Source organism: Galeopterus variegatus, unplaced genomic scaffold (assembly GCF_000696425.1).
Source record: "Galeopterus variegatus unplaced genomic scaffold, G_variegatus-3.0.2 Scaffold1761, whole genome shotgun sequence".
NCBI classification, from domain to species: domain Eukaryota; kingdom Metazoa; phylum Chordata; class Mammalia; order Dermoptera; family Cynocephalidae; genus Galeopterus; species Galeopterus variegatus.
In genome coordinates, this window is record NW_007727872.1 from 170,896 (window position 1) to 197,577 (window position 26,682).

At 40.6% G+C, this 26,682-nt stretch overlaps 1 protein-coding gene across 3 annotated transcripts in view; it reads left to right on the forward strand.

Moving 5' to 3' along the window:
* Positions 1-26,682, forward strand: part of LOC103595409 (chromosome unknown open reading frame, human C10orf76) — a 181,202-nt gene that overhangs the window by 140,811 nt on the left and 13,709 nt on the right. For all 3 annotated transcript variants that reach the window (XM_008578802.1, XM_008578805.1, XM_008578803.1), the window contains one exon: positions 5,304-5,382. In XM_008578802.1, coding sequence (XP_008577024.1) covers positions 5,304-5,382 — 79 coding nt within the window. The remainder of the gene's footprint in view (positions 1-5,303; positions 5,383-26,682) is intronic.

Here is a 26,682-nt window from a genome sequence, read left to right on the forward strand (position 1 = left end):
ACTTTACTCCTGTGTTTTCTTCTAAGAATTTTGTAGTTTTTAGATCTTGCATTTAGATCTATGATCCATTTTGAGATAATTTTTGTCTTTGTGAGGAAAGAATCCAACTTTATTCTTTCGCATGTAGACATCCAATTGTCCCAGCACCATTTTTTGAAAAGGCTGTTCTTTCCCTGTGTAATTGTCTTGCCACCTTTGTCAAGGGAAGCCTTAATCTTTCATAATGGCTATTGTTTCTCATTCATTGTCCACTCAAACCTTCCTCTGCTTCCTACTCTTTCTCTTCCTTTCAAGTCCTCTATTCCACGTTACTCTTTAGCTTGAAAGCTTTTGGCTGGCATAAGCTAGGTTTTGTTTAAATACGTGAAGGGCTGAGATTAGATGAAAACCAATCTCAAGATGCCAAATAAAAGGGAAAGAAAGGGGCCTGTTTCTTTGCCATGTATGGAGCCTCTGCAGTGCTGTGCACCCTGTTGTCTGTTCAGACATTGTCTCTGTCCAGTATGTGTGTCCTCTCTTTGGCACAGGCCACTCAAAAACCCCTGCAAGGTTTCTCTTTACTAAAGTCTGTGTTTCTCACCTAGTAAAGCCCAAAAGATCAGGTCCACTCTGCCTGAGAAGCATATAACCCTTGTGGCTACATTTGTTGCATTTGTGATTCAAACGTTTGTAAGCATAGGAACTTCAGAATGATCCTCTTCTAGGAGAGAAGAAAACTAACTCATAATGTAAAGGACACAAAGACAGGAAGTCATTGCAAGATGAGAAGCAGACTTTGTCTGCTCTACTACTTTGCTAAAGGCTGACTCTTGGGATTTGCTTTGCCTCCATACCCGGGTTCCTACGGAGAGCAAAACATCTATGTATTAACCTGCTTGGGCTACCATAACAAAATACCATAGACTATGTCAACTTTTTATTTTTTATTTTTTTTATTTTTTAAAAAGATGACTGGTAAGGGGATCTTAACCCTTGACTTGGTGGTGTCAGCACCACGCTCAGCCAGTGAGTGAACCGGCCATCCCTATGTGGGATCCGAACCCGGGGCCTTGGTGTTATCAGCACCGCACTCTCCCGAGTGAGCCACGGGCCGGCCCCACAAAATACCATAGACTATGTAGCTTGAAAAACAAAAATGTATTTTTTCACAGTTCTAGAGGATAGAAGTACCAGATCAAGTTCTAACAGGATTGGTTTCTGGAGAGAGTTCTCTTTCCTGGCTTGCAGATGGCTGTCTTGTCATTGTGCCTTCACATGTCAGAGATAGAGCAAGTGAGCTTTCTGGTGTTTCTTCTCATAAGGACACTAATCCTATTGGATCAGGGGCCTCACACTTATGACCTCATTTAACCTTAATTATTTCCATAAAGGTCCTATTGCCAAATACAGCCATTGGGGGTTAGGTCTTCAACTTGTGAATTTGAAGGGCACACAAACACTCTCTCCATCACAATCTAATACAAACCTAGCAGGGATATCTAGATCTAGCCTGCCATAGCCTCCTGCTCCTGCTCCTGCAAGACACTCCTCTCTCTGGTTTCTTCAGTTACCTTCTTTCCTTACTCAGCCTCATTCTCTACCAGGCTAGTCAGGGGCTAGGTACCTGTGTCCTGCTTACAGTTTTCACCTTCTCTGAACCCTACACTTTTTGGAGGGTGTAGGTTTGGATGGAATGGGTGGAGAGGGAGTTGAACTTATATTTTGCTCATTCATCTTTGGTTAGAAAAAAAGTGCCATTTCTTCTTTGCCAGAAGACTCAAATCTTAGACTGCAGTACTGGATACTTGCTGCCTGTCAGGTTTGGATCAGTAAAAATAAGAGAGTGCTACTGTTAGAATCTCTCAGGACCTCCCTCCCTATATGTTTAGAAAAGAGAGTACTAAATCCTTTTTTAAGTGATATCAGTGAGAAAGAAAGCCTGAAAAAGAGAGAGAGACTCCTCCTTTACCTGTAAATCTGATATCTCATCTTTCTCCCACTGAGAGCTAGTCAGTTTGAGTCCTCTTCTGGAGCCATGGCAAGGTGGGATAGTGTGGAATCATAATCCAGGTGAGCCCAAGTAGCCATCAGATTTCCTGGGGACAGAGAAGCTAAGTACTTCAGTCACTGCAAAGGCATGTGTCATTCAGTTTGGGTTGACTTAGCCTGGTTTCCCTGCCTGGGGAGAGACTTTAATCACCTGCTCAGATATGAAGCTCTGGGAGGATAATGTCTCAGAGCAGGTTGGAAGATGATTTTATCTTCATTCCAAGTATATACTTCCAGAGTAGCAAATCTGTCATGCCCTCAGAATGAGTTTGCCCAAGCTATATATCAGCATATATGCCCAACAATATCAAGAACAGGACATCCATAGACCCAGTTGACATTTGATAATTATAATGGTGAGAACAGAAGGTAATAAATGTATTTTTTGATATTTTCCAGATTTTCCTTTCTCTCCCTCACCCCTCCTAGCCGACTCTCCCCCCTGTCTTTCTTCCCTCTTTCCTTTCCTCCTTCCCTTTCTCCTTTCTCTCTCCTTTTCTTCCTTCCTTGATTTCTTTCCTGGTGAGAGAACTATTCTGGTAGAAAGGGCACAGAATTACATCCTCAGCTCTTCATTCCCAGGGATTATTTCATTGCCTAACCTCACCAGTTCCCCTGTGTTGCCAGCTGGGCCCCAGTGACTGCTACTATTCTACTCAGACAGACACTAGTATACTTGGAGGTCTGATCTCCAAACCTAGGCCAGAAACCAAAACAAAATTTTTAAAAACCCATAGTTCAGATGAAACAATATTTTTTCCAAACATTTTTTCAAAGAACTTTTACTAAGAAATTTAAGGAAAACATGAAAAACAAATAAACTAACCTATAAAAGCATGAAATGGATGCATTTACAGAATACAGGTTCTTTTTCCAAAGATGACTCAGGTCTGATGGTAGTAGGTTGATTTGAATACTATAATTCCTTTCCTTCAGTCCTTTTGGTCTTGGATGCTAGAGCCTAATGACTCAGACTCTACCCCGAGTTAACTTTAAATTGGTACCTCTGTTAGGTTTGGTCGGATTCTTAGTTCCTCTCTGAACCTCCTTCCCCTATCTTCTCATTGGATTTAGGTTTCTGATTTTCTCTTCTGATTCTGGGCTGGGCTCATCCCTGCCAATATCCTTGAACCTCACCCTCTGAGTAAGAAAAATATTTGACCCAGACTTGGTCACAAAATTCTTTCCCACTTTGGATTCAGACCATACCACAACCTTAACTAGCAGATATTGTCTCTGTTCCTCTTGGTAGTCCCTGGAAAAATAAGTTATCAGAACTCTCCTCTTGCTCCTGACCCTTTTCTATCCTATTTGATTTATTCATTGTTGAATATTTATAGAGCACCAGCTGTGTGCCAGGCATTGTGCTAGAAGTTTGGCATTCTTTTTTCCAGGTTTGTATTATATATAATATAAATGTTATATATTTATGTTATAGAATTGTGCAAATGTTGCAAGAACCCTCTAAGATTTTTTTCACTCTTTCAACAAACACTATGGTATGCCTACAATGTACTACTCCCAGGCACTGTGCTAAGTGTTGAAGTAGGTATTATTATTCCCACTTTTTTGCTCTGGCGAGATATATAACCTGCCAAAAATCAGTCAGAATAATGAGTGGTCAAACCAGCATTCCAAATCATTATTTTTTCTTAAGCTCTGGCTGATGATTTTATTACCTGAAATGGTTCTATAATTCTTTACTATCAATAAACTATATTAAAGGAAAATATTCTCTGTTATACTATCTCAAACATGCACACATTTTAATAAACTTTTTAATTTTGGAATAATTTTAGATTTAGAGAAAGAAAATACAGAGATAGATATACTCAGAGTTTTGTATACCCCGAGCCTAGTTTCCCCCATCTTACATTACCATAGTACATTTATCAACACTAAGAAACTAGCATTGGTACTTACTATTAACTGAACTCCATATTTTATTTAGATTTCACCAGTTTATCCATTAATTTCCTCTTTCTGTTCCAGGGTTCAATCCTGGCTACCATACTACATTTAGTTTTCATGTCTCCCTAGTATCCCCTTGATCTGTTGACAATTTCTCAAGTCTTTTTTTCCATGACCTTTACGGTTTTAAGGAGTACTCGCCAGGTATCCTGTAGAATGTCCCCAGTCTGGGTTTGTCTGAGGTTTTTTGTTTGTTTGTTTTGTTTTGTTTTACGATTAGACTTGGGTTATGGGCTTTCAGACGAATACAACAGAGGTTATAGTGCCCTTCTCATCAGATTATGTCAGGGGTTACATGATATGCACGTGACATCACTGGTGATGATAACCTTCATCACTTTGTTAAGGTAGTGTTTGCCAGCTTTCTTTACTGTAAAGTTACTGTTTTTCCCTTTTGCTACTCTATTTTTGGAAGTAAGTCACTAAATCTAGCCCATCCTTAGTGAGGGTTGGAATTAGACTCTACCTCCTGTGGGGTGGAGTACCTATACATATTATTCAGAATTGTTCTATAAGAAAATATTTGTCTTTTCTCTATTTAATTTAATCATTTATTTATATCAGTATGGACTTATGTCAAACCTAGATCTAAAGCCTGTGCTCTTTCTGCCACACCAGGAAAGAAATAACAAGGGCCTGTACCAAGGTATTAGTTTCAGGGAAATTTATTTATTTCAGACATTTTAAGAAGTAGATTTGATAAGACTTGGTGACCTTGGATGTAAGTGAGTGATGGAGAGGGGGTGTTTAAAAATAAAAATGATGCTCAGATTTTGGTTTGAATGGCTGGAAATAAAATTTTGGTTTGAAACTATTTACTAACAAATATGAAGATTGCTTCTAGGCTTTGATGAAGCTCAGTTTCTTTGGGGGGCGGTATTTAGCCTGCATCTTGGCCCATCTTTACTGAGTGCCCAGTTGTCCTGAATCAGAGCAGACTACTTTTCTTTCTGATTGAAACACCAGAGCCCCCTAGTGGACAGCCACCCTCCCACCCCCTTTACCCCCGGTCCTGTTTCTTGTCTAAAGGACTTGGGATTTTTTTGTTTGTTTGGCTGTGGGTTTTTCTCCTTGGTTCATTTGCAGAGCAGAGATGCTTGATTCTATTCTCTAATAAATTATTAAACTCTTCCCATTTCAGAATTTTCAGTTCATCCCCTCCTCGTGTTCAATAAGAGGACAGTTACTCTCTGACAATTACTCCCATGCTCTAGTACTCTAAACCAGAGGATACTCAATCCTTATTTTTAACTGATTTATCTTCTTCCAGCTGGTACTGTATTAATGTTAATTCTTTGTTTCAGAGCCATCATCAACCATTTTAACCCCAAAATTGAGTCCTACGCTGCTGTGAATCACATATCCCAACTGTCAGAGGAGCAGGTAAGACACTTTCTCCAAAGTGACCTAGTTGGTGGCTAGAATCAAGCTGTTCACATCTCTGTGATGGCAAGGGGATTCTGGGACTGAGCTTTTAGCAGGGGGTGGCCAGAGCCAGGCTGCTGAGAGGAATTAGTGCAGGATTGGTTGATAGTACTTTAAACAGAGAATGATGAAAGGTTCATTTATTTATGTAGAAGATACATAGGTGAAAATTTGGTGAATAATTGTTTTAGAGTTGGTGATAAGACATTTATTTTTTAAATTTTAGTCATAGTCATTTTATTTTATTTTATTTTATTTTTGTGACCGATAAGGGGATCGTAACCCTTGGCTTGGTGTCGCCCGCACCATGCTCAGCCAGTGAGCGCACTGGCCATCCTTATATAGGATCCGAACCCGCCGCCTCAGCGCTCCCAGCGCCGCCGCGCTCCTAGCTCCTCACTCTCCCGAGTGAGCCACGGGTTTGGCCCTAGTCATAGTCATTTTGAATTTTGAAAATAAGAAATAAGAACTTAGAAATAGATGAAACTGCCAATTAGAAAAACCCTGAGTTCAGCTTAATTTGAAGTTGTTAGTCTCATTAAAACATGAGCCCTCAATGGGACGAATTTTCCTTAGTGATTGAATTCCCTTTGCTTTGAGCAATTATTTCTGAGCAGGTTTTATGGTATGGACTGAGTTGGAGATGCAGATAGCCTTGTGTGTTTGTTTTCCTTGAGGCTGGCCTGATTTCCCCTTCTCCCAAGGCGCCTGCACTCAGCTCTGCATTATATAAAAGTACAGATGGGGCTTTAGCATGGCATGGGATTGAACTTGATGTGTCAAAATGAGACTCTTGAGTCCTGTTTTTTGTTTGTTTGTTTGTTTGCTTGCTTGCTTTTTAAAGATCACCGGTAAGGGGAGCCGTCCCTATATGGGATCCGAACCCACGGCCTTGGTGTTATCAGCACCGCACTCTCCTGAGTGAGCCACGGGCCGGCCCTTGAGTCCTGTTTTTTGTGTGTTTGTTTGTTTGCTTGCTTGCTTTTTAAAGATCACCGGTAAGGGGAGCCGTCCCTATATGGGATCCGAACCCACGGCCTTGGTGTTATCAGCACCGCACTCTCCTGAGTGAGCCACGGGCCGGCCCTTGAGTCCTGTTTTTAAAAACACAAGATAAGATATCCTATTCACACAATTCCTGTTTCTCCCACCCTGCTCCCAGGGTTGGAGGGACCAGGGTGTAGACTCCAAGCCAATAAAAAAAAAGCATATGCTCTGTTCTCCCATTTCTGCCAGTACATCAATTTTTTTTTTTTTTAAAATAAAGATGACCAGTAAGGAGATCTCAATACTTGACTTGGTGTTGTCAGCACCACGCTCAGCCAGTGAGCCAACCGGCCATCCCTATATATGGATCCGAACCCGTGGCCTTGGTGTTATCAGCACTGTACTCTCCCGAGTGAGCCACGGGCCAGCCCTCTGCCAGTACATCATTGTAACCCTTGTTTGAGCTTCCTGTTGCCAGCTATAGTGTGACCATGTGTCCCAACGTTCCTAAAAGCTATTCAGTTATCCCAGTGAGGCACCAAGCAAGCCTTTTTCCTAACAGACAGCTTCTCTGTATTCTCACCAGTGGCTCTTTCCTCAGCCAGATGGATAGAACGCTATTAGTCCATCAGTTGTTCCCCTTGACGTATTTGTTCTCTTTTGTGAGGCCAGCTGTGAGAATTCATTCTCACATTCAAAACTGCTTTTATAAATGGTTTTCATTTTCTTTTCTCCTCTTTCCCTATGGCACAGTCCTGAGTCCTATTCTTTGATGCTGGTGCTCTCTGTGAGGTGCTTTATGATGCTATTTTTTTCCCGTTGGACCAGTTCAATTTTACTATATTATTTTTATGCAAAACATCTCGAGTTTTGTACAGTGAGATAAGGGGTGACTTTTCCTACCCCAGTGAGGTCTGATTAGTCTAAAAGCTTTTTAAAAAAAAAAAGGAGAACACATTTTTACTGTCAGCCACGTGCAGTTTTCATCCCCCAGCAGCTTGGGAAGGTCAGGCTGAAATCTTTTTCCAGCAGTAGCAGCCACAGACCAATAATAAAAATCCTTTCTGGCACATGAGGCAATCTGGAAAAGGATGATTAGCAAGCACGTGTCCTCACCCTCCTTCAACTTCTTTCAGAGTTAAATGAAGTGACAAAAGTGCCTCTCCAAAACTGTTTACAAGCCAGAGATGAGGCGATTTCTATGGAGAGGGAGAGAACATACATGAGAATGGGGAAGGGATAGCAACTCACACACATTTACTTACTCAGTAAATAATTACATGCCTGCTATAGTACAAGGTGTGGTGCTGAGTTGTAGGGATCAATGAATAATCCAAGTATAGTCCTTGCTCTCATGGAGTTTCTGTAAACTCATTACCTCTTTTAACAATCCTTTTCAGGGGCCAGCCCGTGGCTCACTCGGTAGAGTGCGGTGCTGATAACACCAAGGCCACGGGTTCGGATCCCATATAGGGATGGCCGGTTCGCTCACTGGCTGAGCGTGGTGCTGACAACACCAAGTCAAGGGTTAAGATCCCCTTACCGGTCATCTTAAAAAAAAAAAAAAACAATCCTTTTCAGGGGCCAGCCCGTGGCTCACTCGGTAGAGTGCGGTGCTGATAACACCAAGGCCACGGGTTCGGATCCCATATAGGGATGGCCGGTTCGCTCACTGGCTGAGCGTGGTGCTGACAACACCAAGTCAAGGGTTAAGATCCCCTTACCGGTCATCTTAAAAAAAAAAAAAAACAATCCTTTTCAGGGGCCAGCCCGTGGCTCACTCGGTAGAGTGCGGTGCTGATAACACCAAGGCCACGGGTTCGGATCCCATATAGGGATGGCCGGTTCGCTCACTGGCTGAGCGTGGTGCTGACAACACCAAGTCAAGGGTTAAGATCCCCTTACCGGTCATCTTAAAAAAAAAAAAAAAAAAAACAATCCTTTTCAGTTGGGGAGTTTAGGGAGGAGGGTGATAGTATTCAGGGACCCTTTTAAAAACCACCCTTAAAATAGTTGTTGCTTCTCTTCCCTAACTGACTTTGAAGGGTGCTAAATGACAGCATTAGGGTGCACTTGGTTTTCTTCTCAGCACTAGCAGATTAGAGGTATTTGACTGCCTTGTTAATCACCAACATGTGTTGGAGCACTTCTCTCCTTTCACTTTTGAACATTAATGCTAATGTCACTTAATATTAAGAGTATTCATACTTCCTAGAGTGCTGGCTTTGGGATGCAGTAGGGTCCTGCAGTTGTTAGCAGTAGACGGAGTAGGGAAAAAAAAATCAGAAACTTAATCCCTACTAGATTCTGAAGTACTCCTAAAATAAAACCTAAAGACCATGGGTAGGCATTAACTGGAATTTATAGCACTTAGTAAGTTAACAGACAAGACAGGGCTCTTTGCTAGATCTACCTGCCCAGCCTGCCATTTTCTTCTAGCAAGAGACTTGTGAATTCTTGAATTCTGACAACCCCCAGACACATTCCAGCCCCTGTTTAAGGCATTTCAAGGTGATGCTTGTTAATTCATCATTGCTTATTAAACAAAGCCCAGTCTCTTACACTGAGGTTTCTTTTCAGACATCCAGAAGATAGATGACATTTTTGTGTTAATTCTGAATGGCTTCATGGAGGGCAGAGCTTTTTAATCAGTTAATATCCTCAGTGTAACTGAATGGTCATGCATTTTCAAGCATACATTTTTATAGCGTGTATGCAGGTATTGTATTTGTCTGGGGTTAATTGTGGAGCATGTTCATTTTGACATCTTTTTTGTGTGTGGTAAAATATACGTTACATAAAAGTTACCATATTAACCATTATTAAGTATCCAGTTTAGTGGCATTAAGTACATTCACATTGTTGTGCAACCATCACTACTATACATCTGTCCAGAACTTTTTCATCATTCCATACTGAAACTCTGTACCCGTTAAACAACAGCTCTCCATTACCCCTGCGCCCAGCCTCTGGTAACTACTGTTCTACTCTCTGTCTCTATGAATTTGACTATTCTAGGTACCTTAGTGGAATCATATAGTATTTGAACTTTTGTAACTGGCTTGTTTCATTTAGCATAATGTATTCAAGTTTCATTAGTGTTGTAGCATGTATCTGTACTTCATTCTTTTTTTTTTTTTTTACAGAGATGACTGGTAAGGGGATCTTAACCCTTGGCTTGGTGTTGTCAGCACCACGCTCAACCATTGAGCTAACCGGCCATCCCTATATAGGATCCAAACCCATGGCCTTGGTGTTATCAGCACCGCACTCTCCCGAGTGAGCCATAGGCCAGCCCCTGTACTTCATTCTTTATTATGGCTGAATAATATTCCATTATAGCAATACCTCATTTTCCTTATCCTTTCATCTATCAGTAGACATCTGGGTTGTTTCCACCTTTTAGCTATTGTAAATAATGCTGCATTGACAAACAAATATGTGTTCAAGTTCCTGCTTTCAATTATTTTGTGTATATATCCAGAAGTGGAATTGCTACATCATATAATAAATCTGTTTCATATTTTGAGGAACTGCCAGACTGTCTCTTAAAGTGGCTACACCATTTTACATTCCAATTTCTCCACATCCTTGCCAACATTTGTTTTGTTTTCTGTTTTGTGTGTGTGTGAACAAATACTACTTCCTAATGTGTGTGAAGTAGTATCTCATGGTGGTATTGATTTCCATTTTCCTAATGATATGTTGAGCATCTTTTCATATGCTTGTTGGCCATTTGTATATCATCTTCAGAGAAATGTCTATTCAAGCCCTTTGCCCATTTTAAATTGGGTGGTTTTCTCCTGTTGTTGAGTTTTAGGAATTCTCTATATATTCTGGATATTAGTCTGTCATTAGATATGCAATTTGCAAATATTTTTTCCCATTCTTTGGGTTGCCTTTTTACTCTGTTGGTAGTGTCCTTTATGAACAAAAATTTTTAATTTTGACAAAGTTCATCTTGTCTATTTTTTCTTCTGTTGTTTGTGCTTTTGGTGTCATATTCAAGAAATCATTGCCAAATCCAATGTCATGAAGCTTTTCTCCTATGTTTTCTTCTAAGAGTTTAGGATTAACTCTTATGTTGAGATCTTTAATCTATTTTGAGTTAATTTTTGTATGTGGTGTTGGGTAAGGGCATTTTGACCTCTGTATTTGACATTTCTTTATAAATAAAGATTATAGGGCCGTCCCGTGGCTCACTCGGAAGAGTGTGGTGCTGATAACACCAAGGCCACGGGTTCGGATCCCATATAAGGATGGCCGGTTGGCTCACTGGCTGAGCATGGTGCTGATAACACCAAGTCAAGGGTTAAGATCCCCTTACCGGTCATCTTTAAAAATAATAATAATAATAATAATAAAATAAAGAAAGATTATGGAGAGATACAACCTGCTTTTCCAAGAACTGTGAAACTACTCCCAGTTTATCCCTTACTGGGTTTGGTTTGTTTCAGTACATCTTTAAAAATTCTCCTTCAGGCCCCTTGCCCATCCTCTACTGAGATTTAGCTACTTTCTCTGTCCAGTGTTATCTGTTGATAAGCACCCATCCCTTCCTGGTAGAATCATTTGATATGTCCGGGCAAATTTGATCATCAAAGAATAAGGATTCCCAAAGAGGTCAAGCTCAGGAGCCAAACTAGAAGATTTAGATATTCATAAGAGCCTAAGTGGTTTCTAACTTAAGGAACTTTCATTCTACTTTGATGGCTTCTATTCCCAGTACTACTCTCTCTCTGGTTCCAATTGCATTCTTCTCCTCTAGCTCTCTTCTCTTTTAAGGGGGACCACAAATAGTGCCACCTCAGCACATCAGTCATTCTTGTAAGCCCTCCTAAATTCTGGACTCCAGCCCTCCCTCAACAGTGGCCTGCACCCTGATTTTTATTCCCGTAGGAGGATAGTTGAGTTATACACCTGTGTTTCATAGATAAATCCCAATGACCTTTTTGTCTGTACTAAATAAATGTGGATAGAAGGTGTTTAAGAGAAACTCTTGACCCCAGGCTAAATCTTGGGTTCAAATGCTTTGAGGACATCCTGTATTGATGAGGCAGTGCTCCCTTCACAGAACTATGCTGAAATGAAGAGCTGTCTGGGGAGGTTCTCTTCCCTATCTTGTACTACCCTAAACTCTTAAATATTCCCTCTCCTTTATTCCTGCTTTTCAAATTAGGAAAAGGACTTTCTGTGTTATATTAGAAGTATGTGCATGCTCAAGAGGTCTGCCATGAAATTTCTTGGAATAATGTTAATTCACAGGTGGTTCTTAACCTAAGGTCCAAGAATAAGTGTACTCCCTGAAGTTGTCTGTAAAATTATGCATATGTCTTTTTTCTTTTTCTTGAAGAAGGACCATCTTTTCTAAGATTCTCAGCCAGTCTATGACTCCTCCACTCCAACATTTTAAGAGTCACTAGCTTAGCTGTTTTGAATAATACTTCTTACTTTCTTTGCTCCAAAGCCATCAGACCTTTGAATATGCCCATGGAGGATCTCGAGCTCCTTTTAGACTGTTCACTATTTGTTTTGGTTTACAAATGCTATGACATATTGATTTATATCAGCTGTAATTTTCTTATGGGCAAGAGAGGGCTTTACAGTAGACCTTTACAGAAGATTCTCTAGAGCCCTGAATATCTAGAGTACATACTGGCAATTTAGGATTCAAAGTAAAACCTTCTTTCAGCACCTGATTCCTTAAACTTTCAGTCACAGTCATGACCAATTTTATTCCTTTGAAATATCCCTCTAGAGAGCAAGTAAATTATTGGCCCACCCTTGCTTTTCTCAACCTTCATCCAGCTATCTGTATTTTAGCAGTAGTGCCTACTCTGTACCTCAGATTGTGCTAGGCATTTGAGGATTCAGAAGTATGATAAAGGGCTTTTGCTGTCAAAGGAAGGATTGGTGCAAGAGATTGTTTGAGGCAACTTGTTGTCAGCTGACCAATACAAGCTATAGTATCTGTTCTTGTTAAAGAAAGATCTCTACAGGTTGTAGTGGTTAGAAAAGGCCATATGGGGGAGAGAAGAATTAAATTTGGCCTTGAAAGAGGAGGGATAGGGATTGGAAAGTCATAAACTATAAAATGTACTCAAAGCCAGGATCTGAAAAGGACAGAAAGAGTGAAGAAGAGTTCCAAAGTTCCTGCAAGTCATGTCCTTGGGTCAAAGAACATCCAGAGGCTGGATGATTTAGAAATACTAATCAGGGGCCGGCCCAGTGGCGCACTGCTACAGTGCGCTGCTTGGGAGTGCAGCGGCGCTCCCGCCGAGGGTTCGGATCCCGCATGCAGACCGGTTCCCGCTCACTGGCTGAGCGAGGTGTGGGAGCAACACCGAGGGTTGCGATCCCGTTGCCGGTCCCGGTCCGGTACGGGCGCGACACTGAGGGTTGCGATCCGTTGCCGGACATGAAAAAAGACAAAAAAAAAAAAAAGAAAGAAATACTAATCAGGCATTTAATCACAGCCTTCATAGTCCCTAATGCACTGACTCTCATCCCTGTCCCAATTGTACTGCCTTTGATTCAATTCACAAGCATTTATTAAAGGTTCAGTATGAGCCAGCCTCAGTGCTAGGCATGTGATGAGACCTAATGGGCAAACCTATCTTTTTTTAAAAAATTGTGGTAAAAAAACTACATGTCAAAATATATTACTTTAACCGTTTTTAAATGTACAGTATAGTACACTTAGCAATATGCAGATTGTTGTGCCACAAATCTCTAGACCTTTTCCATCTTGAAAACTGAAACCTATATCCACTGAAGAACAACTCCCCTTTCTTCCCTCCCCACACTGCTCTAGCAACCACTGTTCTACTTCCTGTTTCTAACAGTGGGCACACACCTGTCATGAAGCTGGAGTTCCTCTCAACCACATGGCCCAGGAGCTTGCTAAAAATTTCTCTACATATAAATTTAGGAATTTTCTGGGAAGGCCAGAAAGCTGTTCTTCTGGTACCCCTATATGTTATAGGACCATAGGATGTTGTAATCAGATAACTAAGTTTTCTACATTAAGAATTTTGATGGGGTTTTACCTACCATCATTTCTTTAAGTCTTCACTAGGGCTCTGGATTTTGGATTCAGAGGAGGCCATGTATAATGTTGTATTTTGCAAAACTTATCTTCCAAAGTATTATGACAAAGCAGGGTATCATTCATTTGTGGGAGTAGATTAAAGCAAATTTTGAAATAAAAAATGCTTTATATCTGAATGAATGAGGATTACATTAGAAGATGCTAAGTATCTACTTATTTCCTTGTGTTAGTAATCTTTCAAAACCTTTTTGACTTTCTCCTCATTCTGAGAGCCATTATAAATAACTGCTGGGTGTTCAGAGATTCAAATGAAGCCTAGCTTTATTTTCCCAGAGAAGAGTGAAGTACTAATAAGAGGAGAGCCCCAGTTTGGGCACAACATTGTAAAGGGCTCTGGTGGCATCAATGCTTGAGAATATTTAGGAGGAAGCACAAAATAGTCTTGGGGAAAAGTCCTAAGGGCTTAAAGGCTTACAAGGAAAACCAAGCCTGGGTACTTTGCCTTGAGAATTGTTGGCCCTTGGTGGCTAGTAAATGTTTAACAACTGGGGCGGGGGAGGGAGGGATTGATTTGTAGTGTTCGAAGTGAATACTCGCACCATGGCTGCTAATATGAAGCCAGTTGGCTCTGACAATTCTTGAAATTTGTCACTTTTTGTTTTTTTGTTTTGTTTTGTAGCTGGCTGGTACAATTATTGAGATTTAACAGTTGGCTCTCACAGGCCAAGCCTGTGTGAACGAGCTCCAGCACACCACTGGTTGTTGAGGAAGACTGGAAGAAGGGGGCTGTAAAACTGTGTGGCAGGGTTTTCTGAGCAGGAGGTGATGTGGTTCATTTTCCCCATGGGAGCCACCTTTATAAAAGTTCTCCCCAGAGCAGCTTTGGATCTCAAACAGGGCAGTTGAGGCCTCTGAACAGCCCACTCTAAGAGCCCCTGTGATGTTTTCTCATCTTAAAACAGAGCCCTAACCATCATGCAGGGCAGCCTTGGCAGAGACATATGCTGGAGAGCTGAGATTTAAGACTCCCACAATAGCCATAACTCAGTTTCCTGTACATGGCATCTGCTTTTCTACAAGAGCCTGTAGCCTTGCACTGCCTTTTTGTAGCCATGAGTGATGATTGCTGTGGGAACTCTGAATGTGCGCATGTGACACAAGCACTGCCCGTCTGACCCTGCCTTCCTCATTTCCTTTGTTTAGATTCTAGCCTTTCGGTTGACCTGTTTGGCAGAAAAAAAGTTTGGTATGAGTTGGTCACTGGATTGACTAAAGCAGGAAAGATGCAGAATCAGAAGTAGGGGGGTTTTCTTACAAGCTGCTTATCCTTGGTAATCAACCTTATATAGGGCAGCAGGGCTAACCAGTTAGTTCAGTTTGTTAGAGCATGGTGTGGATGACAACATCAAGGCCCAGGGTTTCAGTCCCTGTACCGGATAGCCACCAGCCCCACCCCCCAAAAAAGAAAAAAATAGACTCAGGAATATATACGGCATCTTGAGAAGGTCCATATAAGAGGGTCAGCTGATTGATTATGTGCTACTAGGATGACGACTCTCTAACTTGGACCAGGAGGTAAGCTGCACTAGCAGAGGCCCTAGGTAGGAGAGAAGATATATTGGATTTAAAATACACACAAACACATGAAAGGAACAACTAATAGGTATTAAGTGGGGGCACTTTTATATGGGTTATTTACTTAATTCTTACATCAACTATTTGGGGTAGGTATAATTATCATATAATAGATGAGGACACTAGAGAGACTAAATAATTTTTTCAGGGTCACACAGCTATTAGTGGTAAAGCTTTAATGTAATGTGAACCTAGGTCTGTCTGACTCCAAAGTCTGTACTTTTTAACATCTCATCAGGCTGAGACACGTGTGACAACCTGAGTCTGTCACATATTCTGAAGGAAGAGGTAAGCCAGGGATAGGAAGGTAGAGGGAGAAGCAGGGAGATGAAGATAGAAGGGCTTGTTCCTGCAGGATGGGAAAGGTCCTGGATTGGGGGCCCTTTCAGTTGAGAACAGAAAGTACTGACCAAGGGCCTGGAGAGTTTACCTGCTAGTCAGGCAGAAATGCCTAAGTAGAGGATTCTGGCACAGTAAGATAATTTTATAAATGAGAGAAGAATCTCTTTATGCTAACCAAGTTACTCAGGAAAGTCACTGTGAGAAATAAAGCTTTTCCTATACCACAACAAAGGGATATGGTGACTTTTTAAAAAATGTTTTTATTTATTATTTGTATTTATATGGTTCAAAATCTAAAAGGTAACACACTGAATTTTAATTGTTTTTAAAGTAGTTGTTCCATTTAAACAAAAAAGACTCTCAAAATTAATGTCTCACAGCCAAGTTGGATGAACATAGAGGTCATGGATAGAGAAGAGCTCAGCTTATTATTCATCTCTGCCACTGTTAGCATTTTCTCCAATTAGATGTGATTTTGGAAATGACTATCACATAGACGCCTTGTCTTTATTAGGCAACTGTGAAGCTTCGTTGGCAGTGCATAGGAGGAACGGTGTTGGGACTAGTGGGAATTTCAGTAGCTGTCAGTTTTTGAAGAGGATACAGGAGATAGCAATCCTTGCTTTCTTGGTTTAGCCCAAGAAGAATCCTTTATCCCATTTATTAGATGAGAGTGTTCAGGTAGGACTTCCCTCTTCTGTTTTTTAGCCACCTCCTTCCTTCTAGTAGATCTTTGGAAGTTTGTTTTATTTCTACTGCAAATTCTTTCCCAGAGAATGGCTCAAAACTTTTAAGATGTGCTTAGAAGTACATGGTTTGCCACTGTGGTAACATCAGAGGCTAGAAGTCTCACTATGCAAACTTTTATCTCTGTTATAAGCTGCATTAATTGGAATCATTTTTGCTAAGTATAATAAAAGCATTTTGACTTTTCATAGTGATCCTGCTCAAATAAAGTTACAGTCTTAAAAAGTGACCCACCCAACTAGAAAGAAAGCTGTGCATAGCCCACAAATTGGATTTCTGTTAAAGGATTTTGTTTGTTAGGGAGGGATAGATAAGTGAGGCCTGGTTAGAAGGCAGAGACCCCATGATGAATTGCCAGTATGTTAGGAGCAGAGACAGTATCCTCTGTCTCCCTTCCTGAGATGTGATATGTTTCCAAGGAAAGAAACCTCAGGTGGGGAGGACAGAGACATCTGCCTTTTGGTTGGAGCTGGGCAGAGTGCCCCCACCTTCAACAAGCCATAGAGAAGGAGGAGGTCTGATGTGGAATCTGTGCATCCCATTTCTACCACCTCTGTTACCTTGGCTGCCTCTTAGTGTGATTGGATACCTTGCTTGTGCAGGGTAAGGACCTTGGTGTGTTGGATTTGTAATTAATGCAAAGAAAAGCTTCACAAGGGGTGTCTAGGGCTTCAACCAAATAAAGTCAGGAAGGTGGGGGTGACTGCCCAGGGAAATTAAAGAAAGTCACTGTCACCACTCCTTTAGCCAGCTGATGGCCTCTCCCTAATCACCCACTGTGAGGTTCATTATCTGGTCCACCTTGCTGAATGGCAGAGCCAGCCTGTCAGATGAATAAATCTCAGGGCAGTGGAGAGCCCATTGGTAGCAGGCTTTAAAGGCATGGATGGACTGGGAGAACTGGCCAGCTTAAATTGGTTCTGAAATTGAGTTTGGTCCTGAAGTGTAGGAGGTGAAAATAGAAAGGGGAAAAAAATACTTCCATGTATCATATGCAGAGTGGATGTATAGAGGAAACATTTACCTTTTAAGCAACTGAGCCAACTGAGCTATGTGGCCAGCCCGCATTTACCTTTTAAAAGGCAGATTATGGGCCAGCCCGTGGCTCACTCGGGAGAGTGCGGTGCTGATAACACCAAGGCCACGGGTTCGGATCCCATATAGGGATGGCCAGTTAGCTAGCTGGCTGAGCATGGTGCTGACAACACCAAATCAAGGGTTAAGATCCCCTTACCGGTCATCTTTTAAAAAAAAAAAAAAAAAAGGTAGATTATCTTTCTGTAGCCTAAGAGATTTGTGTCCACCTTTTGGGTCTTTTTCCAAACCATTATATTGGGTGATTGTGCCCAGGAGAGGATTTCAGGTTATCTTGGATAGAAAGTCACTCTAAACACCCAATGGAGAGAGGGATGCTCACTTAGCAGAGTCTGTGGTTTTGTTACAGATTGCTATTTGTTTTAGTTCCTATGCTGTTGGCTGTTGTTTTGGTTTTTGGTTTTTTTCGGCCACTTTGAGCTAAAGTGTTCTGAAAAAGAAAATTCTTGCCTCCAAAGGAACTTCTCATGATCTGTTTTGGCCTAGGAATTCTCTGCTTCTGAATGTTCTTAGAACAGTAAGACAAGGAATGGGTTAATGTTACCCAGATTTCTTCTCTTCTCTGCAAAACTACAGAAGTACCTGCTATGTGCCAAGCGAGGGGCTATAAAAATGCAAAAACCATACCTGTCCTTGAAGACATCACAGTATATGTATCATGACCACTACCTTCTTATTAGACCTTTTCTGTGTGCTCTCCTATAGATCTCTCTCAGGTGATGTACAAGGATACTTCAAAAAATTTTATGGAAAGATTTGTATTATCTTTTAGTTCTATCTTTCCACGAACTTTTTGAAGTACTCTTGTATTTGGAGTCCTTGCAACAGCCCTACCTGACCCTTTATAAGCTCAAGAAGGATAGGAAAACCTCCTTGAACCCCCAGTGAAGTATTGTCTCATTACAAATCCATAAATGTTTGGCTGATGACCTTTATTTGGAGTAAGTTTCTACAAGGAGAAGCATAATCATCAATATCTTTCATTCTTGCCTCAGTTTCATAAAAAAGACAAAAGCAGAACCTTCTTTAGGTATCCTTAGTAAAGGCAGGACCCTGTAAGTCCCTGAGTGTGGCAAATGTTTGAGTTTGTCAGAAGTTCCAGGTATGTACACTCACTAAGAAACCCTCATGTGGATAGCTAGTGCCCAGCTGAAAGTGATTCAAAATACTGTTGATTGGTACCTGGAGTCCATTTAATTTGCCAGAGAGGATTGTGGAATTGTTCTGGGGTGGAGGTGGGGAGCGCAATGAGAGGAATCCTTGGCATTGTTGAAATACTAAGAACTCCTAGTTTAGAGTTACCGATAGATCAGTCTGAATCATTCTTGCCCCAACCCAAAATGTAATGGTAAGACCAAAAAAGACATAAGACTGCCTAAGGTGAAACATCTTTTTTTGACTTGTCAGGATTTATTGGACTTATTTTTTAGTTAACTTTATTGACGTATAATTAACATGCAGTAAAATATATTTATGTAACCACCACCACAGTCAGGATACAGAACATTTTCATCACCCAAAAAAGTTATTTTTCTTGCCTTATTGCATTGGTTGGCATCTCCAGTACAATATTGAAGGGGTGAGAGGAGACATCCTTGCCAGATCTTAAGGGGAAAGCATTTAATCTTTCACCATTAATTAATAGTTCGCTGTAAGTTTTTATAGATTCCCTTTATTTTTTTTTTCCTTTTTGTCTTTTTTCGCGACCGGCAACAGATCGCAACCCTCAGTGTCGCGCCCGCACCGGACCGGGACCGACAACGGGATCACAACCCTCGGCGTTGCGCCCGCACCTCACTCAGCCAGTGAGCGGCTGGTCTGTATGTGGGATCCGAACCCTCGGTGGGAGCGCCGCCACACTCCCAAGCAGTGCACTGTAGCAGTGCGCCACCGGGCCGGCCCCTATAGATTCCCTTTATTAGGCTGAGGAAGTTCTCTTCTATTCCTAATTTGCTGAGAGGTTTTATTATTTAATGGATGTTACATTTTGTTAGTGCCTTTTCTTTTTTTAAAAAAGATGACAGGTAAGGGGATCTTAACCCTTGACTTGGTGTTGTCAGCACCACTCTCAGCCAGTGAGCAAACCGGCCATCCCTATATGGGATCTGAACCCGGGGCCTTGGTGTTATCAGCACCACACTCTCCCGAGTGAGCCACGGGATCCCTGTCAGTGCCTTTTCTGCATCTCTTGAGTTGTTCATATGGATTTTTTCCTTTATTCTGTTATCGTGGTGACTGATTTGTTTCAATACATGCATATACTGCACAATGATTCATGAAGGGTAGATAGCATAGTACCTGTTAGTCAACCACTTCTCTTCCCTGCGCCCCTCTCCATTCCCAGCTTCTGGTAACCATTATTCTGCTCATTACTTCTAGGAGAAACACTTTTTTTTTTTAGATCCCACATGAGTGAGATCATGCAATATTTGTCGTTCTGTGCCTGACTTACTTCACTTAACATGATGTTTTCCAGGTCCGTCCATGTTGCTGCAAATGATGGGATATCACTTCTTTTTATAGCTGAATAGTATTCCATTGTGTATATATACCACAGTTTTTTAAATTCACTCATCTGTAGGGGCCGGCCCGGTGGCGCACTGGTAGTGCGCTGCTTGGGAAGCGTGGCGGCGCTCTCACCCGAGGGTTCGGATCCCACATACGGACCCGTTCCCGCTCACTGGCTGAGCGAGGCGCGGGGGCAACACCGAGGGTTGCGATCCCGTTGCCGGTCCCCGGTCCGGTACGGGGGCAACACTGAGGGTTGCGATCCGTTGCCAGACACGGAAAAAGACAAAAAGACAAAAAAAAAAAAAATTCACTCATCTGTAGATGAGCATTTAGGTTGATTCCAGCTATTGTGAATAGTGTTGTAATGAGCATGGGAGTACAGGTGTCTTTTCAATAAATTGATTTCATTTCCTTTGGGTATATACCTAGTAGTGGTATAGCTGGGTCATAAGATAATCTGTTTTTAGTTCTCTGAGGAATGGTGACTGACTTTTGAATATTAATCCAACCTTATATTTCTGGGATAAACCCCTTTTCATGATACAGTATTTACTTTATATATTACAGAATTTGAGCTGCTAATATTTTATTAATTATTTTTATATCAGTGTTTATGAAGTATATTAGTTCATAGTTTTCTTGTGATATCTTTGTTTGGTTTTGGTATTAGAGTAATGCTGGCCTTATAATAAAATGAGTTGAGAAGTATTCCTTCCTCCTCTGTTTTTAAAAGGAGTTTGTGTAGGGTTGGTATTATTTCTTGCTTAATGTTTAATAGAATTCATCAATGAACATACCTGGGCCTGGAGTTTTCTTTGTGGGAAGAATTTTATAGCCAACATTTTATTATGAAAAATTTCAGACATACAATAAAGTTCAGACATATAAAATTTCAGACATACAAAAAAATTGTTTAGTGAATACCCACATAACGCTCACACTGATTCTGTCATTTACATTTTACTATTCTTACTTTATTGCATGTCTGATCTCTGGGGTGGAACTCCATCCATCAATCCATCTTTTTTTCTTATTAAATTTTTTTCTTTTTGTTTTTACATCTTATCTTTTATGCATTTCAAGGTAAATTGCATATATGAGTATCAGTGTATTTCTGTGGGAAGCATTTTAATTATTAGTTCAATTTTTAAAATAGATTTGGGGATAGTCAGGTTTTCTACTTGTTCTTAAGCCAGTTTTAGTAATTTGTGTCTTCAAGGAAGTTATTCATTCATAACTTGTTGAATTTATTGCTATAAGTTGTTCACAATATTCCCCTTGTTCCTTGAAATGCCTATAGTATTTCTCCTCTCATTCATGATATGGGTAGTGTGTGCCTTTTCTTTTGTTCCTCAGCAGTCTGGCTAGAGGTTTCCCAATTTTATTCATCTTTTCAAAGGATCAGCTTTTAGTTTTATTGATTTTCTTTTGTTTTTCTGTGTCATTGATTTATATGGTTATCTTTATTATTTCCTTCCTTCTGTTTGCTTTGGTTTAATTTGCCCTTCCCCCCCCTTTAATTTCTTATGGTAGAAACTTAAGTGATTGATTTTAGATCTTTCTTATTTTCTTTTCTTTTTTTAAAAAAAAAGATGACCGGTAAGGGGCTCTCTAACCCTTGACTTGGTGTTGTCAGCACCACGCTCAGCCAGGGAGCGAACCGGCCATCCCTATATAGGATCCGAACCCACAGCCTTGGTGTTATCAGCACTGCACTCTCCCGAGTGAGCCACGGGCCGGCCCAAGATCTTTCTTATTTTCTTTTTCTTTTTTTTTTTTTTAAAAGATGACCGGTAAGGGGATCTTAACCCTTGACCTGGTGTTGTCAGCACCACGCTCAGCCAGTGAGGGAACCGGCCATCCCTATGTGGGATCCGAACCAGGGGCCTTGGTGTTATCAGCACCGCACTCTACCGAGTGAGCCACGAGCCAGCCCTATCTTTCTTATTTTCTAATATAAAAATTTAGTGCTGTAAATTTCCCCTGCGTTAGCAACACCTCACAAATTTTGATATGTTCTCTTTTCATTGTCATTCAGTCCAAAATACTTTCTCATTTCTCGTGATATTTAGAAATGTGTTCTTTCATTTCCATTATTTGGAGATTTTCCCAGATATATTTCTATTATTAATTTCTTTTTTTTTTTTTTATAAAGATGACCGGTAGGGCCGGCCCGGTGGCGCACTGCTACAGTGCGCCGCTTGGGAAGCGCGGCGGCGCTCCCGCCGGGGGTTCGGATCCCACATACAGACCGGCCGCGCACTGGCTGAGCGGGGAGCGGGGGCAACACCGAGGGCTGCGATCCCGTTGCCGGTTCCGGTCCGGTACAGGCGCGACACTGAGGGTTGCAATCCATTGCCGGTCATGAAAAAAGACAAAAAGACAAAAAAAAAAAAAAAAGATGACCGGTAAGGGGATCTCAACCCTTGGCTTGGTGTTGTCAGCACCACGCTCAGCCAGTGAGCAAACCGGCCATCCCTATATAGGATCCGAACCCGTGGCCTTGGTGTTATCAGCACCGCACTCTACCGAGTGAGCCACGGGCCGACCTTATTATTAATTTCTTATTTAATGCCCTAGTGGTCAGAAAATATACTCAGCCTTTTAAATTTATTGAGATTTGTTTTATGGTCCACCATATGGTCTATCTTGTTGGAAGTTCTATGAGCATTTGAAAAGAATGTGTTCTCTGAGTAGTGTTAAGCTGTTCTTGCATAGAGTTTTAAGCAAAATGGAAATAGGTTGATGGAAAATAAACATTGGTTTCTTTTTAAAAAAAGAAAGAAAAAAGAATGTGTTCTGCTGTTGTTGAGAAGAGTTTTCTATAAATGCCTTTTAGGTCAAGTAGGTTGGTAGTCTTTAAATCTTCTCTATCTTAACTGATTTTCTGTCTTATTTGTTCTGTCAGTTACTGAGAGTCGTATTGAAACCTTCATTGAGTTGGTCGGTTGCTCAATTGATTAGAATGCAGCTTTATAACTCCTAGGTCATGGTTTCAGATCCCTGTACCAGCCAGTAGCCAAAACAAACAAACAAACAAACAAAAAACCTTCAATTGTAATTGTAGATTGTTTTTCTATTTCTTCTTTCAGTCTGTCAATTTTGTTTCATTCAGAGTTTTGAAGCTGTTATTAGGTGCATGTACATGTAAGGTTGTTGTGCTTTATGATGAACTGACCCCTTTTATTATTATGAAATTTGACTCTTTATTCCTGATACTATTTCTCGTTTTGAAGTCTCCTTTGTCAGATATTAATATAGCAATTCTACTTTCTTTTAATTAGTGTTTATATAGCATATCTTTTTCTGTTTTTTTACTTTTAATCTCTGTATTTATATTTTAAGTGGGTTTATTTTATTTATTTATTTTGGTGGATTTCTTTTAGACAGACTATAGTTGTGTCTTGATTTTATCCAGTCTGACAATCTCTGCCTTTTAATTGGAGAGTTACATTTAATTTATTTATCAATATGGCTGAGTTAAAATCTACCATCATGCTTTTTTTTTTTTCTATTTCTCCCATCTGTTTATCTCCCCCCCCCCCTTTTTCTTTTGGTTTTACTGAGTGTTTTTTCATGATCCCATTTTATGTCTACTATTGGCTCTATACCTGTTCATTTTATGTTTTTAGTGGTTTACAATGCACATTTTTAACATCACAGTGTACTGTCAAAGTAATGTTATATGGTTTCATGTAACATGTAACCTTGCAACACTGTACTTCCATTTGCCCCCTCCTGTCCTTTGTACAATTGTCATACATTTTTTTTCCTAGGATTGTTTTAAATTTCACAATATATTGTTATTATTATTTTTTGCTTTAAAGAGTCAATTATCTTTTTAAAAAAAATTTATGTAAAAGTAATTTCTATTTACCCATGCCTTTACCATTTCTAGTGTTCTTCATTCATATTTATAGATCCAGGTGATGTGATTTTCTATCTGCCAGAGAACTTCTTTTAACATTTCTTGTAGTACAGGATTGTTGGCAGCACAATCTTTCAGATTGTTTGAAAAGGTCTTTATTTCACCCTTATTTCTGAAGAAAGTTTTTGCTAGATATAGAATTCTGGTTTAACCATATTTTTTTCTGTTAGCACAGATATCATTCCATTATCTTCCAGCTTGCATGGTTTCTGACAAGAAGTATAAATTCTGGGCTGGCTGATTAGCTCAGTTGATTAGAGCACAGTGTTATTAACACCTAGGTCAAGGATTTGGATCTTACTGGCCAGCTGCCAAAAAACCAAAAAAACAAAATGTGAATTCTTATCCTTGTTCCTCTGTACATAATGTGCCTTTCTTTCTCTAACAGCTTTTACTATTCTGTCTTTAACACTGGTTTTCAGCAGTTTTATTATGATATGCCTTATATCTACCATTTTTCTATTATGTTAATGGTTTTCTTCATTTCTAAAATTTAGTTATGGGCTGGCCCGTGGCTCACTCGGGAGAGTGCGGTGCTGATAACACCAAGGCCCCGGGTTCGGATCCCATATAGGGATGGCCGGTTCGCTCACTGGCTGAGCGTGGTGCTGACAACACCAAGTCGAGGGTTGAGATCCCCTTACCGGTCATCTTTTTAAAAAAAAAAAAAAAAAAGTAAAATTTAGTTATATATGTATTTTTGGTGGCTGGCTGGTATGGGGATCCAAACCCGTGAACTTGGTGTTATAAGGCTGTGCTCTAACCAAATGAGCTAACCAGCCAGCCAATGCTAATGATTTTCTTTAAATACTTGAACATATTTGTGATAGGTCTTTAAATGTCCTTGTTGCTAGTTCCATCATTTCTCTCATTTCTAGGTCTGTTTCTATTGACTGATGTCTCTCTTGGTAATAGATTACATTTTTCTGCTTCTTGACGTGTCTCATAGTTTTATATTGGATATTAGAAATTGTGATTGTTATACAATTGAGGGGTAGATTTTGTTTTCTTTCTTTAAATAGGTTGGACTTTATTCAGGAAGACAGTAAATTATTTGTGGAGCAGCATGATCCTTTTGAAACTTCTTTTTCATCTTCATTAGGATAGATTTAGAGTGGGCCGGCCCGGTGGCGCACTGGAGAGTGCGCTGCTTGGGAGTGTGGCGGCGCTCCCGCCGAGGGTTCAGATCCCATGTGGAGACTGGTTCCCGCTCACTGGCTGAGCGCGGTGCGGGCGCGACGCCGAGGGTTGCGATCCCGTTGCCGGTCAGTAAAAAAGACAAAAAGGAAAAAAATAAAAAATTAAAAAAATGGATAGATTTAGAGTAACCATTACTCTAGGACTAGTTTAGTGCCACTGTTAAGGTGTGACCATTCTGGTATCTCTTTTGAATGCCGTTAGTTAGTTTTCTGTCACTAATAACAGAACACCTGAAACTGGATAACTTACAAAGAAACAGAATCTCTTTCTTACAGTTTTGGAGGCTGAGAAGTCCAAGGTTGAAGGGGCACATCTGGTGAGGACCTTCTTCTTGGTGGGGACTCTGCAGAGTCTCTAAGTGGCACAGAACATCAGATGGCAAGGGTGGGTGGCAAGACTGTGCTAATGTGTTTACTGTGTTATGTTAATATGTCTATTCCCATGATAACCCATTAATTCATTATCCCATCAATCCATGAATGGGTTAATCCATTCATGAGGGCATAGCACTTATGATCCAATCATCTCTTTAAGGCCCCACCTTTCAAATAGCATAGTTGGATTACCTTTTTTCTTTTTTTTTTTTCCTTTTTATCTTTTTTACTGACCGGTAACGGGATCACAACCCTCAGTGTCGCGCCCGCACTGCGCTCAGCCAGTGAGCAGGAACCGGTCTCCACATGGGATCCGAACCCTCAGTGGGAGCGCCGCCACGCTCCCAAGCGGCGCACTCTCCAGTGCGCCACCGGGCCGGCCCTTGGATTACCTTCTTAACACTGTTATAATGGGAATTAAGTTTCAACATGAACTTTGGAGGGGACAGATACTCAAACCATAGCAAATGCTCTAGATATTCAACAAGTATTCTCCATTCTGGTTAGTCAAAATTCATGTACCTCCCAGTCTTGTGTGAACTCTGAAATTTGTTCAGCTTATGGGTCCTCAGTTATTTTTTTTATCTGACCTGGTTGAGTCATACCCTAACATACAGTCCTTATTATTTAGCAACAGATTCAGTTGAAACATTATGCAAATTTCTGAAGCTCCTTCTCTACCTATCTCCCTCCTCTTTGATATCCTACCTCACAAATTCTAGCTACATCTGCCTCCCCAGATTCCAGTATGTCTCCTTGAACCAGCAGGACCTTCATGCTTTATCTTGTTTGTTTTCTTTCTCTCAGGATTCCATTTTGCATTGCCTGTCATCCAGTGTCTGAAAAAGAGTTGTTTCTTTTCTTTTCTTTTTTTTTTTTTTTTAAAGATGACTGGTAAGGGGATCTTAACACTTGACTTGGTGTTGTCAGCACCACGCTCACCCAGTGAGCGAACCAGCCATCCCTATATGGGATCCGAACCCGGGGCCTTGGTGTTATCAGCACCGCACTCTCCCGAGTGAGCCACGGGCCGGCCCAAGAGCTGTTTCTTTCCCAGTTCTTAGTTACTCCATCATGACTGCGAGTGGAAGTCCTGAACCACTGTAAAATATTACAATATAGTACCAGCCAGCCACCAAAAACAAAATATTGCAATATACCCTGAGTTACCCAGCTGAACTTTTTGAATTTCACATTTTTCAGAGAACTTTCCCTTGCATTAACTATTCATATATATATAGTATCCTCCTACTTTATTTATTTATTTTCTTCTCTTTTACAGTTACTACAGGGGAAAGTCTTGAATGAATATTGGAAACAGTATATATAGTGAGCATTTTAATTTCCTTTTTAAGATAATTCACTAAAAGGTACATCTTCCCTTTTCC